Below are 15,558 nucleotides of genomic sequence, written 5' to 3' on the forward strand. Positions count from 1 at the left end.
AGGTGGAGGCTACCGGTTGGTGTGGTGGATCTGGAGGGATCCCGAGGTGGATCGAGACCGGGTGGCGGCAGCGACAGGGACGAAAGTCCTAGAAATTAGGGTTTGGGTCTAAAAATGGACTAGGGTCTATATATATATATATACAAAAGGGGGATGATTTGGATCCTCCGATAGCGATCGGGCGGTCGAGAAAATATAGGTTAGGAAGCCCAATTAACAAAACGGAGATGTTTTGTAGATGTTTGGGGATGATCCGGATCCAACGGTGACGACTGCCCGGGTCGGGTTCGGGGGAGCTCTCTGACACGCGCGCGAGGAGGGCCACGGGCTGACGAGAGAGCTTAGCTAGGCCTGGCGGTGTGTAGTGAAATGTGAAGACGGTCTAGGGAGGAAAAGAGAGGGAAAGTCCGGCAACAGTTTTCGGAGACCGAAAACGTCCGACGTTAGACCGACTATAATGTCGCTATAGTTATCTGTTGGGGCGTCAAACGGACTCCAGATGCGATGAAACTTGGCAGGCGGCCTACCTACACTATAATAAGACCGCACGCCAACTTTCAACCCAATCCGAGAACATTTTCCGGCCACTTATAAAATACTATTTCGGACATACCGCGGGCGCGTGCTAGTGTGTCTGGGCTTAGAACGGACAACGGACGGAATTGGGGGAACCCGGACGGATGCAAGTTTTGAAAACAGATGATACAATGCACATGATGACATGATGAAAAGCAACACGCAATCAAATGACATGGCAACGACAACGAATAACTGGAAGACACCTGGCACATCGGTCTCGGGGCGTTACAACACTCCACCACTACGAGAGGATCTCGTCCCGAGATCTAGAATGGCACCGGAGGGACAACGGAAGAGAAAGAGGAGGGGTAAAGCTAAGTTGCTTCTTTGACAAACGAGTGAGACCAAAGAACCTTGAAAAGGTTAAGTCATTTCGAGAAAAGAATACAACGGAGATGAACGAAGTTGAAAACACTCCATTAGAAAAGAGGAACAAGGAACATCACGAGAATCCTGTAGGAAAGACATGAGAAAAGGGTTGCAATGGACAAGAAGTACATCCAAACACTCCGGTAGAAACGAGATGTACAAGGAACGATAAGGATCAATCACGATAACACTCCAGTTAAAACAAGATAGAGAAGGAATAAGACTGATATAATTTGGACAGCACTCCGACTGAAAATGGGAGGAATTGAACATGATCTTGACAAGATGATAGGATACTTGAAAAGAGGACACGACACTCCGGTTAATTTGGTTAAGCAAGGAAAATAATAGGAAATTGGCAAAATGAGTTGATGGAACACAGACAGCAACATCACAATGCCTCCGGAAGAAAATAATAAAAGATAGGCCATTGGAATAAAAGAATTGAGAAGAAAATGCCACTTCTACCACAACATTGAGCTTGAAAAGGCATCCTTAGGAGAGGGGTCGAATGGAGTTGTTGGAAAAACCAACAACGAAAAAGGATAAGCTTGATATGGGCTTATAGAAAGCATCTCAACATTGTGAGGTGACAACTTGCCACTCACGGAAAAAATTTGATTGGATTTATATGACAAGTAGACTAGAAACTATCTCGCCGGGAGGATAGATGAAGAACTTGGGTCATTTATGAACACCATAGATAGCAACAATCCTTAGGGAAGGCTTTAGGTGAAACAAGACACAAGATAACTCCAACGAAGAGGTTGAAGGATTTAAAATACCCCATTCTTAACAACATGTGAATCATGGAACATGAACTCAAATTGTCAAGAATGACATAATACCACCTCCAATGATACGGAAGAAAGAATTGCACTCCGGATTGCAAGATGAAGAATGCATGAGCTCCCCTGAAAAGAATCTCAATGAACACTTCGAGAATGAATTAAATCCTTGATGAACCAACATGTAGAACATCCATGAAGAACTACAGTAACAAGGATAACGAAAAGAAAGAGAAGTTGAAAACACAAGGTGAAGCCTTGCGATGATTTAGATTAATCTCCGTGGTGATAAAATAGCGAGAGTTTGGAACTCTTGGAAAAGAAAAGATAAAGCCTCTCGAACCGAGAATGTGATATGATGAACCTCCGGAATAAGGAATTAAACACTTGGATGAAGCAAGAATAAGAATTACATTATGCTTATCCTTCATCAATTAAATTGATGACAAGCAATGGATTGCATACACTTATTCTCGTAGAAAGGATTAAGATATATTTAGCGCAAACTTGAGAAGGTCTTCAACGAACCACCGGAAGGGTTGAAACAAGGAATAAATTGATATTATAAATGAAGGAAGAAGAATCTTGGAAGAACCACCGTAAGAATTGAAAATGAAAGTGGAAAAGGCACAAATCACCGGAAAGAATTGGAAAACGAATGATGATACTTGAGGGGGTTTAGATACAAGTGAACGAAGAGACCAAGAACTGATTAGATAATACTTGAATGATGCACCGGTAAGATTAGGAGAACGATAACTAAAAGCTGGGAATGAATAAACCGAAATGGTGGCCTTCGGAGAATCAAACTGTAAAATACTCCTGAATTGCTCTGGAAGGGTGAAAAGAATATCTCACAATCGAAAATAATTATGAGAGGATGGCATCAAGCCGGAATCACGAATCTTGAGAGAACGGGTAAGATTTGGAGGAAAAACTCTTCTTCGGTCTTCAAATGTTGAGAATGACGACGAGAAACACCACCATGAGTTGTTGAGATACTCCGGGATGACGAATAGAAAGGTTGAGCCAACGATGAAAAAAAATTGACCGATCTTGGAGAAATACATATGACTGACGACAAATCATACTTGCGTCATACTTTGAAAAGAATTTGAGAATCACCTTGGAAAGATTAGAAGAGTCAGGTAAGATCCTAGAAAAAGACCTGTGGGTTAGGGCCCACTCAAAAGAAACATCGTTGAAAAGATTGCTTGAAAAGAGAGATTGCACCGGTTGAGTTAAATGGCTTGGATAAGATAACAACCTCGAGATAGGTTTGAACAGATCTTGAATGAAAAGACGAGCCTTCTGAGATATCTTTAGCACTCCCGAACAAATGAATAGCGAGAAGTGAATGATTATGAGGTGCACCGGCATGAGAAGGTATTCGAAACGAGGAAAAGGAATATGATCAACACCAAAGCTTGATTTGAATCCACTGGAGAAGATAAAAGAAACGAAGAATGATGAACTTGAAGCTCCGTTTGTATCTTCATGAGAATAACCGGATATGAACATTGAAAGAAAAGAAAGAAGAGACTTCACATGAATAAAAAATGGATACTAGATTAAGAAATCTGAGTCCTTGAAGAAACAAGGGTGGGTGGGCGGGAAAAACAAAAGCAACTTAGAAACGGATGAAACGGACAACGTTGAGAAGACTTGAGTTGATCTTGCGGATGTTGAAAATGATCGGATCCACTTGAAGAGAGACACGCCGGTTGAAAAGAATTGACATGACAATCTCGATGATCAAGAAGGATTAGTATTCACATAGGAACATGAGAACACCGCTTAGGGAAGGTATGGAATCAACACTTGACTTCGAAGCAACTCAAATACCACAACTCAAAAACAAAACAAAGGATTGGCTTGCAAAATAAGCCAGAACAAACATATGATAGAGATTTCGTCCGAAGTTTTTGTGGTGGGGCCTACACGGGCTCGATCATACAACACCATCATGTACAAGGCACTGCTCATGACATACGAAGCGTCCCCGATTCAGCATAGCCAAGGACTCTTTAAGACACAACGAAACCACTGTAAAACCAACCGTGGATAGGCGGACCACTAGACGTCGAACCCCAATTTCATATCATACATCTGTCGGAAAGATATCCTAAGAGCTACTTGAATTCCTACTTATAAACTCCCGAAACTTTCCGGTTATGCAATCAGGTGTTGGGGATACAGGGGAAGCATAATATCTCACCCAAATCTAACAAAACCTACATCCAGCTGTATCCATCCTTCAGCACATAACCAAGAAACCTTTGGAAATCATTTACCTCAACCTTCGAAAAGCATCCGTTATACGAGTTATGGCAATACTCCCGAACTCCCTCCCCAGTACTGGGTGGCGTCGAGGTTATCTCACCAACAACTGCATAAAAGAGATTTTCGATGTCGGCGAACTCAGGTATTCTAGAATTACAGCGATAAAATTGTGATGACAACACCTCGGAGCTCAACTCCCCGAGACACTGCCACAACCCCTAAATGTCAGGAGGCACCAAGAACAATGTTCTCGTCACAAAACCATCAGAACGATTCCAAGATACCCGCACGATCCTAAATTTTTTTTAGTGAAATTTGAGAAGAGAAGAGTCAAAACTCTACGTTAGGATATCTCACCAGAGCGACGAAGGGACTGAGGAGTAAAAAGAATCCTACTCTCCGATATATATAATCCTAAATGACTCAAAACATTTTTCTAGACTCAACAACGCCAACGATTCGATCAAGTAGGGGGCTCCTAAGTCGGGGAAGGCTCTGATACCAACTTGTAACGCCCATGATGCGGCTATATCTCCCATGTGTCGAAGCACGACTTAGAGGCATAACCGCATTGTAAGCAATGTCGCAAGTGAGGTAATCTTCACACAACCCATGTAATACATAAGGGAAAGAGATACATAGTTGGCTTACAATCGCCACTTCACACAATACATGAATAAATCATTACATCATCCAGATACAATCAAGGTCCGACTATGGAACCAAAATAAAAGAAGACTACCCCAAATGCTACACAGATCCCCGATCGTCCCAACTGGGCTCCACTACTGATCAACTGAAACAAAACAACACTACGAACAAGGTCTTCATCTAGCTCCTCCTTGAGCTTGGTTGCGTCACCTGCACGGTTTCATCGGCACCTGCAAACTGGTTTTTGGAAGTATCTGTGAGTCACGGGGACTCAGCAATCTCACACCCTCGCGATCAAGACTATTTAAGCTTATGGGTAAGGTAAAGGTATGAGGTGGAGCTGCAGCAAGCGACTAGCATATTTGGTGGCCAACATATACGCAAAAGAGAGTGAGAAGAGAAGGCAAAGGCACGGTCGAACAACTATGATCAAGAAGTGATCCTAGAACAACCTACGTCAAGCATTACTCCAACACCGTGTTCACTTCCCGGACTCCGCCGAGAAGAGACCATCACGGCTACACACGCGGTTGATGCATTTTAATTAAGACAAGTTTCAGGTTTTCTACAACCGGACATTAACAAATTCCCATCCGCCCATAACCGCGGGCACGGCTTTTGAAAGTTCAAAACCCTGCAGTGGTGTCCCAACTTAGCCCATCACAAGCTCTCACGGTCAACGAAGGATATTCCTTCTCCCAGGAAGACCCGATCAGGCTTGGAATCCTGGTAACAAGACATTTCGACAATTGTAAAACAAGACCAGCAAAGCCACCCAGATGTGCCGACAAATCCCGATAGGAGCTGCACATATCTCGTTCTCAGGGCACACCAGATGAGCCAGACATCGGGTAGGCCAGCCCAGAGTTGCCCTTGGTAGCCCCGGACATCGCTTAGTTGAACCAACACTTAGAGAAGCACTGGCCCGGGGGGTTAAAATAAAGATGACCCTTGAGCCGGCCGACCCAAGGGAAAGAAAAGGCTAGGTGGAAAATGGTAAAACCAATGTTGGGCCTTGCTGGGGGAGTTTTATTCAAGGCGAACTGTCAATGGGTTCCCATTATAACCCAACCGTGTATGAACGCAAAATGAAGGAACATAACACCGTTATGATGGAAACTAGGGCGGCAAGATTGGAACAAAACACCAGGCATAAGGCCGAGCCTTCCACCCTTTACCAAGTATATAGATGCATTAATATAATAAGAGATATTGTGATATCCCAACAACAATCCATGTCCAACATGGAACAAACTCCAATCTTCACCTGCAACTAACGACGCTATAAGAGGGGCTGAGCAAAGCGGTAACATAGCCAAACAACGGTTTGCTAGGACAAGGTGGTTAGAGGCTTGGCTTAACAATATGGGAGGCACGATAAACAAGTGGTAGGTATCGCAACATAGGCATAGCAAAAGAGCGAGCATCTAGCAAGCAAAGATAGACGTGATTTCGAGGGTAAGGTCATCTTGCCTGAGATCCCGCAAGGAAGAAGAACGAGTCCATGAAGAAGACCAACGCACGGAGTCGAACGAATCCTCACAAACGCGACGTTAACGGAACTAACCAGAAGATGCAACACCGGAAAGAAGCAAACAACATAATAAACAACCACCGCATAAACATGGCATGATGCACAACCAAGTATGATGCATGTCCGGTTTGATGATACATGGCATGGCAAAGTGCACAAACAATCCTACAAATTAAGTGGAGCTCAATATGCAACGGAGTTGCATATTGAAGAAAACAACACAAGACTTATTTAGTTCTCTCCCGTTATATACTCACCAATATTAAATGTTGTTTAACATGACAAGGGGTGAAGCAGAATGAAAACTACCTATCTAGGCAAGTTTAATTGAGGCCGGAAACAACGAACAACAATTCCGGAAAATCCTCATATGCATATATTGGGTTTGGTACTTTTCTGCCCTAAACCATATTTTATAGTTGTTAAACATGCAAAGTGATAACACCAAGTTAAAGTAGCCATTTTCTACCCCATTTACATATTAAGTTTATTTAAAACCGAGCAACGGTTATTAAGTTATGGATTAAAGCATTTTAGCAAGTATTTAAGCAAATTTAAACAAACAACATTTTAATCATTTTAAACATGGATGAAAATGACATATTATGAAACTAGATGAAAAACTAAGCATATTTCATATATAAATTGTTTTAATCCGATGCACGGTTATTAAGTTAGTATATGCATGATCTACAAGGGGTTTTCTGTAAAACTGGAGCTCTCTGAAATAAATAGGAAAATCACAGCGTGCACAAAAAAACATATGCGGCTGGATCTGAGTGCTGGGCTTCCTCACCACGGGCCAAGCCCAGGCCGTTTGAGCCAGCTGAGCCGCGGGGCTCTTGACTGGGCCTTGGAGGCTGCTGGGCCGCGGCTAGAGAGGAGGCCGACCCATGCAGAAATCACAGGGGAGACGTATGGGCCTTGCTTGGTGCGGTGGGACGAGCCCGAGTCGGTCTGGATCGGGCTGCGGTCAACGCAGCAGGATTCGAGCAGAGAACTTGGCGCCGGAGCTCGTGCTTGCTCGTTCGACATGGGAAACAGCGGCAGCAGCGGACCCGGCCGAGAAGAGGCCTGCAGGCGGCGGGTCCGGGCAAGGGCAAGTTCCACGCGGGCGCGGCGGATTCGGCCAGTCCGAAGGTCCGAGAGGCGATGCTGCTCCTTTCTGTTCGATAGGGAAGGGGAGAGCAAGGGAGGTCAGAGAAGGCAAAAGAGAGAGAGACGGGGACATGCGACGGCGGGGTCTCACCGGCGAGGTCCGGCTTGGGATGGTGCGGACGGGGGCCATGTGGACTGGGAGTGGCTGGACTGTGGCCGATGGAAGACGGACTTGGCGAGAACTCCCGGCAACGACGCGTGAGGCAGGGAGGCAAACGAGGTCCCGTACGGGCGACGGTGATGCAACAGGAACTCGCCGGCGTTGGGGATGATGGTCGGGCACGACGCAAAGCACCATGGGGCGGCCATGGATGTCTCTCGTGGTCGCCGACTCGCCGGAGACGCGGGAACTGCGGCTGCCTGCGTGGGTGCCCGTGGCAGGGGCTTGAGGGCGCGCATGGTCGGGCTCCAGGAGGTGGTCGAAGCAGGGGATCCAGGGGCGCGGATCCCGTTGGGGCTCGAGGGCGAGGGCGCCTCAAGGCGGCTGATCTGGTTGGACGGATCGGGAGGGATCCCGATGCGGATGTGGCTGGTTGGGCCGGTGGTAAAACTCAAGGGAGGAGGTGGAGGCTACCGGTTGGTGTGGTGGATCCGGAGGGATCCCAAGGTGGATCGAGACCGGGTGGCGGCGGCGACAGGGACAAAAGTCCTAGAAATTAGGGTTTGGGTCTAAAAATGGACTAGGGTCTATATATATACAAAAGGGGGGTGATTTGGATCCTCCGATAGCGATCGGGCGGTCGAGAAAATATAGGTTAGGAAGCCCAATTAACAAAACGGAGATGTTTTGTAGATGTTTGGGGATGATCCGGATCCAACGGTGACGACTGCCCGGGTCGGGTTCGGGGGAGCTCTCGGACGCGCGCGCGAGGAGGGCCACAGGCTAACGAGAGAGCTTAGGCTAGGCCTGGCGGTGTGTAGTGATATGTGAATACAGTCTAGGGAGGAAAAGAGAGGGAAAGTCCGGCAACAGTTTTCGGAGACCGAAAACGTCCGACGTTAGACCGACTATAATGTCGCTATAGTTATCCTTTGGGGCGTCAAATGGACTCCGAATGCGATGAAACTTGGCAGGCGGCCTACCTACACTATAATAAGACCGCATGCCAACTTTCAACCCAATCCGAGAACATTTTCCGGCCACTTATAAAATACTATTTCGGACATGCCACGGGCGTGTACGAGTGTGTCTGGGCTCAGAACGGACAACGGACGGAACTGGAGGAACCCGGACGGATGCAAGTTTTGAAAACAGATGATGCAATGCACATGATGACATGATGAAAAGCAACACACAATCAAATGACATGGCAACGACAACGAATAACTGGAAGACACCTGGCACATCGGTCTCGGGGCGTTACACAACAATACAAGTACGTGCCTCGTTACCCCTTCTGTCACTGAGTAAGGACACCGCAAGATTGAACCCATCACAAAGCACCTCTCCCAGTGAAGATAAATCAATCTAGTTGGCCAAACCAAACATTTAGATCGGAGAGAAATACAAACTTACAATAATCATGCATAATATAGTTTAGAAAAGACTCAATTACTTTCAATAAATAATCCAATAATAAATCCACAATTCATCAGATCCCAATAAACACACCGCAGAAGAAGATTACATCGGATACAACTCCAAGAAGATGGAGGAGAACATGATATTGAAGATCAGAGAGAGAGAGAGAGAAAGACATCTAGCTACTAGCTATGGACCCATAGGTCGGTGGTGAACTACTCACGCATCATCAGTAGGACAACAAGGTTGATGTAGAAGCCCTTTGTGATTGATTCCCCCTACGACAAAGTAATGGAAAAGGCCTCCATTTGGAATTGCTGAAGAACAGAGGCTTGCGGCTACGAAAAAAGTATTTCGGGTGTCTTTGTTGGTTTGGGGATATTTGAGAATTTATAAAGGTGGATGAGGTCAATCGGAGTTGTGTGGGAGTCACGAGCTCAGGGGCACGCCTACCCCCCTAGGGCGCGGCCTGTGAACTCATGGCTCCCCCGTAAGTCTTCCGGCCTCCTCCGAACCTTCTAGGGTCCCTTCTAGTCTAAAAAGATCGTCGTAAAGTTTCAGCGTATTTGGACTTCGTTTGATATTGATTTTCTAAAAGTAAAAAACAAGAAAAAAAGAATTTGACACTGGGTGCTGAATTAATATGTTAATCCCAAAAAATGGTATAAATAGCATATAAAGCATTCAAGATTGATAATATAATAGCATGAAACAATTCAAAATTATAGATACGTTGAAGACATATCAACCGACAATTATCAAAGCTGCGACCGGCAAGCCACAGTGCTGGGAGCCCCAAACTAATTTTGTTGGGACCGGTGACTATTGAAGCTGCAATCGGCGAACCATGTTATTGGAACCAGTGAACATTCTTGTTGGGACGGGGGACTGGGACTGACAACTAACTGAGTTGCGGCTCGTGAAACATTTTTGCGGAAATCGATGAACTTTGTTTCTTGCATGGACGACTACCGGAGATGCAACTAAATGCTTTGACGTCGTACTATGAACTATTTTTTGTTGGAACCAGTGAGTTGTGATGCTTCGACCGCGAGCCGACGGCTTTCCAAATGCGGCTGGCAGGTGCTACAAGCGGTTGACCATGACGATCCAACATTGCAGCCATGGGACACGATGGCGCTGCCATGTGCTACGACGGGACCACCAACCCCTCGTGACCGTGGCATCACCTTCACATGCCAAGTAGCCCCGAAGTTCAGGATATCTTCAGGGCCTCCACGGTCTGGACCCTTGGAGATGGTCGTACTTGCAAATTTTGGGTTGATCATTAGCTAGATGGCAAGTCAATTGAAGAGATCGCCCCACTGATTTTTGAGAAGGTGCCTCGAGGCTGTCACAAGCTCACCTCCATGTGCGACGCCTTATCTGACCGATATTGGGCGCGGCAAATCGCTGGTTCTCTTGGGCCCGCTGCACTGAACCAGTACGTCCATCTGTGGAGACGGTTGTTGCACATTGTGCTTTCGGAGTTGCTTGACTCCATCAGATGGAGGTGGACTCTGACCGGTACCTACTCCGCGAGCTCCTGTTATCAAGCTCTGTTTCATGGCTCCATCGAGGCACCCCACTGGCGGCTAAATTGGAGAACATGGGCGCCTTTCTATGTGAAGATCTTCTTTGGCCTAGGTCTCAGAGATCAGTGCTGGACCGCGGAGCGCCTCGCCTGACATGGCTTGCCGCACGACTCGACGTGCTGCCTTCGCAACCAGGGATTGGAAACCATGCCCCACCTACTCTCTTGATGCCCATTCTCCAGACAAGTATGGCACGAGATCTTGGGTTGGTGCCGGCTTCCGGTCACCATTCCATCTGCGGACGTCCTCTTCCTTGATTGGCTTGCATCGTCGGCTTCTGGCTCCCCGCTCTGTTTGTGCCACGGCTTCATGCCGCTTGCCCTGCTCACCACTTGCTGGATCTGGAAGCAACACAAAGCCCGCATCCTACTGACTCACGCCGTGTCGCGTGTCCATGCTCATCAAAGGTTTTTCAGTAGCTGTTGCCTGCTACTATTTTTACCTATCAATGCAATGATGTATTCAGGAAAAAAAAGGGTATGTGCTGCAACTCTGGCCACCGGATGGGGAGAGTGGCTGCGCCATGCGACGCACAACGTGGACGATGCTGTGAGCACCTAGGAGAACGGCAGGACGACTAGGCATGGGTCCTCGGACATGGGCAAAGGACGCAACGTGAGCTGCGAGCAGGCTGTTTTGTTGATGCCTCGTGCGTGCGGGATTTGCACGTGCCAAAAGGGAGGCGAGGCTAAGATGATGCAGATGCATGATCCAACGGTTACCATCGTCTTAATCTCTCACGGTGCGGAAGGCCGCCGCGTTCTATGCCTGCGCCCTGCACCGGTCACCGGCGCAGAGCGCTGGCCCTTTCTTTACTAGCTGCGGCATAGAAAAGATTTCGCGAGTTCTTCCACATAAATTGGACTTTTTTTTTCTTTAACCTACATACTATTCTCTCTGTAAAGAAATATATGAGTGTTTAGACAATTATTTTAATGATCTAAACGTTCTTATATTTCTTTACGAAGGGAGTATCTTGAAGTCGACACCCCGCGGCCGGGGCTACGAAAATGGCGTTTCCCTCTCCGTGCTACAGTCATTAACCACAAGGTCCACAACATCTGGTATTTCCTTTTTCTTTTTTAGAATATCTGATAATTATTTGGAGTATACGTACTGGAGACGTCCGGTGTAACCCAGCCACACGTATAATTCGATCACCAGTCTTTATCCAAGTGGAACAACATCCTTCGGCGACACGCCCTCAAGCAATATAAGAACATATACATGGCGGTATCCAAACGGAGCCGGCCGGCGACGCATGTCCTCTTCCATACGGACTGATTCTCCGATACGCATCTCTGCAGTATTGAATTGCAAATTAGTACATATATGAATCATTGAGAAAAGAGATGGTAGATGGTACAGCGTTTGCACCTATTAATTAAACATGGAAATCACGTCATTATTTTGACGAAATAAGCAGCTAGCTAGGCGCTGATTTCCATTGATGAAGAAGGTAGAGATCAATCGTTCTGAAGAAAAAAGAAAAAACAGCGTGGCGCCGGGAACCACGCCTAAGCTGTTACACTGGCCGATCTGAAGAGGGTGATGCCAAATTTGCATTTTTGAACAATGCTTCTCTCCTTGAAATGGAGTATGTGTGTTCTAAAATAGTTCGTCGTTATTGATGTAAATAAATTAGAGCTTCCTCCGTCCCATAATATAAGAGCATATATTATGAGACCGAGGGAGTAAAAAAGAGTCAGTGGAGCACTTGTCAGCGTAGAACTTACCCTGATTAACAAATGTGCCCTCATTGTTTACTTGTACAGCCCATAAAAAGGGTTATCAATCAAGGTCTTGACACATGGAAATCAGAGGACGTGAAGCCCCTGCTGAGCAAACAAGGAAAGCAACGAGCACGCACTCATAGAAAACATGAACTTAAATCTTAAAATACCACAAGACGGCAACCCAACGCTGGTGCCAGTATATATTTAGCACCTAATTAAACATTTTATTGTGGCAGGACAGATTGACGGACAATTCTTATGATTGTGCAGCTGTATATAAAGTTCCACATACATGAATCTCCACTCATCTGGTACGATTCCAAGTAGTTCGGTGCCAATGCTTCATCAGCTTTCAAGTACTAGAACCTAATCAGGTGAGTTGTACACACATTTACCATGGAGAAGGGGCAGGACATAGCGGCATCCGGCGGTGAGAAAGGTTCAGAGCAGCACGCCATTGATGTAGTTCCCATAGAGGTAGAGCATGGCGACGGCAAGGGCGTCGTCCACGCCGGAGCCGGAGATGACACCGAGAAGGAGAGACTGGTCGTTGTTGAGGAGCCCCAGAAGAAGAAGAGCACGAGGGTGGCAGCTCTCGATGCCTTCAGAGGGCTCACCATTGTGGTACTAGCTATGTTCCTCCGAATATGCACATATGATTACTTTTTCCCAAGCAAATATGCTACGAAATGCTTACAAGCCACCATGCATATGAACTGCTGACAGTCTCTTGCGTGCAGCTGATGGTACTGGTGGACGATGCCGGTGGGGCTTACGAGCGGATGGACCACTCGCCATGGAACGGTTGCACTCTGGCAGACTTTGTCATGCCCTTCTTCCTCTTCATCGTCGGTGTCGCAATCGCCTTTGCCATGAAGGTCAGTAAAGCACTTCTGCGTGCTCATACTCTTGCAAATTTGGTAAACCAAACATTTTTGGTGGATATGTAGATTTCTTTTTTAAATGCTCATTAGGATTAATATTTTGCAGAGGGTTCCAAACATGGGTGCCGCTGTGAAGAAGGTCAGCGTCAGAACACTAAAAATGCTCTTCTGGGGCCTGCTACTGCAAGGTACTTGAAGTCGATGTGTAGAGTGTTTGCACAATTCAGTTTGCACCCATGTTTCTTAATTTGACACTATCGAACTCGAATGTAGGTGGATACTCTCACGCTCCGGACGACCTTGCTTATGGAGTGGACATGAAGGTGATAAGATGGTGTGGCATCCTCCAGGTTCGGTTCATATTTACCAAACAAACAAACTTGTCATTCATTTCATCATCCATCTTGGTCTTAATCATAACATAGTTCTTTCCTTATATTTGACGATGGTTCATCAGAGGATAGCTTTGGTGTACTTCGTGGTTGCCCTCATAGAGGTGTTCACCATAAAGGTGCGGCCTGTCACCGTCCGTTCCGGTCCTTACGCCATCTTCCATGCCTACCGGTGGCAATGGTACAACAATGTTTCCCTGATACTTGTCTTGCTGCACTGTAAACTGCATACTCATAATTTTTTCCTGTCTCTGATTATGATGGAAAATTCTTGTCATTTCTGACAATCGACAGGTTAGGCGGATTCATCGTGTTCATCGTATACATGGTCACGACGTTCTCGCTTTATGTTCCAGATTGGAGCTATGTGTACCATTCGGATGGCGATGCCAATGATGGGAAGCGGTTTACGGTACTTGGAGCTAACCCTTAGGATGCTATCCCTGTTGATTATTTCCGTATTTGATACAACTTGTGTTTTCAGGTACAATGTGGTGTAAGGGGTCACCTGGACCCGGCTTGCAATGCAGTGGGTCATGTTGATAGGGTGGTCTGGGGGATTAATCATCTCTACTCGCAGCCCGTCTGGATCCGGACTAAGGTAGAACTGTAATCTTGATATGTTCAGATTTTATTTTCACTGTTATGTACAAGTAGCTGCAGAAAGTTTTCCTTACTAGCTATAAATGATATACTACACATTAAGCTAGAAAGTGTAAGTCTGACAATATGTGCACTGAAATTGCCATTTTCAGGATTGTACATTTAGATCACCCGAATCAGGTCCTCTCCGTGCCGATGCTCCATCATGGTGTCTTGCGCCATTCGAACCAGAAGGATTGTTAAGGTTGGAGATCCAACATAGCTTACACTGAATTAATCTTAGTTATATAGTTTGTTTATTTCACCTATTCAAGTATTTTCCCTGTTTTACGTTTCAGTTCAATATCGTCGATTCTATCAGGGACAATTGGAATCCACTATGGCCATGTTCTAATCCATTTCAAGGTGATTATCCAAAACATTGTACCAGTATCATTTGGTTATGATAAAAGCAACTATGACATCAAAGTTTCTTAATATTAGACCCATAAGGAGAGACTGAAACACTGGCTTTCAATGGGCTTTTCACTCCTCTTGCTCGGCATTCTCCTTCACTTCACAAAAGGTACTTATCCTAACAATCCATTTCCGACACTTGAACTAATCACTATAAACTGTGACCTCAGAATCTTACATCCATCGCTCTTGTGCTGTAGCTATTCCAATCAATAAGCAACTCTACAGTATCAGTTACGTTTGCTTCACTGCCGGCGCGGCTGGAATAGTTCTTTCAGCTTTCTACATGCTGGTATGGTTTATCATAAGTACTTAGAGCATGAAATTTCTGCACTTCCATCAGCTCTTTCCCAATGATGTACTCATTTCATTGTCACAATGATAGATTGATGTCTGGGGCCTGAGAGTACCATTCTTGTTCCTCGAGTGGATCGGCATGAACGCCATGCTTGTGTACGTCCTAGCGGCACAGGGCATATTTGCAGCTTTCGTGAACGGATGGTACTATGAGTCACAAGATAAAACCCTTGTAAGTAATCGGTGAAGGTAGTGACATTTGGAGCCTGTATTTGCATGGGCTTAATTTGTTTGTCTTTTATTTTTGGCAGGTTAACTGGATCCAAAAGCATGTATTTGTCAATGTATGGCATTCAGAAAGGCTGGGAACTCTGCTGTACGTCATATTTGGAGAGATCCTCTTCTGGGGTGTTGTCTCTGGCATCTTGCACAAGCTGGGGATTTACTGGAAACTATGAGATTTCTAGATGAAAACTATGTACAATGATCTATTTCTTCCAGCAGTAAATTATGTCATTCGTTTTCATCCAACATTATTTTGTAAGATTGATGTAAAAAAAACGATAATTGTCTTATTCTATTGTCAAATTTGTTGCTTTCAATGTTTTTTTTGTTGATAAAATTAATTCAAGTTCAGAACTTGAGATTGGGATATATAACAAAGCACCCAAACCGTCTAATGGCAAGATGGTCAGCCTGTTGGAACTAGAG

General features: G+C 45.6%; 1 protein-coding gene across 1 annotated transcript; it reads left to right on the forward strand.

Annotated features, from left to right (window-relative positions):
- Nucleotides 1-12,519: 12,519 nt before the first annotated feature.
- LOC125554612 (uncharacterized) lies at nt 12,520-15,342 on the forward strand. Its single transcript, XM_048718120.2, has 13 exons — nt 12,520-12,839; nt 12,956-13,093; nt 13,206-13,287; nt 13,373-13,449; nt 13,557-13,672; nt 13,786-13,903; nt 13,976-14,092; nt 14,247-14,338; nt 14,433-14,499; nt 14,578-14,659; nt 14,751-14,842; nt 14,936-15,079; nt 15,159-15,342. The coding sequence occupies exons 1-13, from the start codon at nt 12,612-12,614 to the stop codon at nt 15,303-15,305; spliced, it is 1,500 nt and encodes a 499-aa protein (XP_048574077.1). The 5' UTR covers nt 12,520-12,611; the 3' UTR covers nt 15,306-15,342.
- The last annotated feature ends 216 nt before the right edge of the window (nt 15,343-15,558 follow it).

This window comes from Triticum urartu, chromosome 4A, assembly GCF_056163025.1.
Source record: "Triticum urartu cultivar PI428250 chromosome 4A, HENAU_Tu73, whole genome shotgun sequence".
NCBI lineage: Eukaryota > Viridiplantae > Streptophyta > Magnoliopsida > Poales > Poaceae > Triticum > Triticum urartu.

Excerpts from the sequence above, each read along its gene's own strand:
- LOC125554612 (XM_048718120.2), top strand. The coding sequence starts at position 12,612 with ATGGAGAAGGGGCAGGACATAGCGGCATCCGGCGGTGAGAAAGGTTCA. Across the intron at positions 13,673-13,785 it reads CATGCCTACCGGTGGCAATG|GTTAGGCGGATTCATCGTGT; the intron begins GTACAACAATGT and ends GACAATCGACAG. Across the intron at positions 14,660-14,750 it reads TCTCCTTCACTTCACAAAAG|CTATTCCAATCAATAAGCAA; the intron begins GTACTTATCCTA and ends CTTGTGCTGTAG.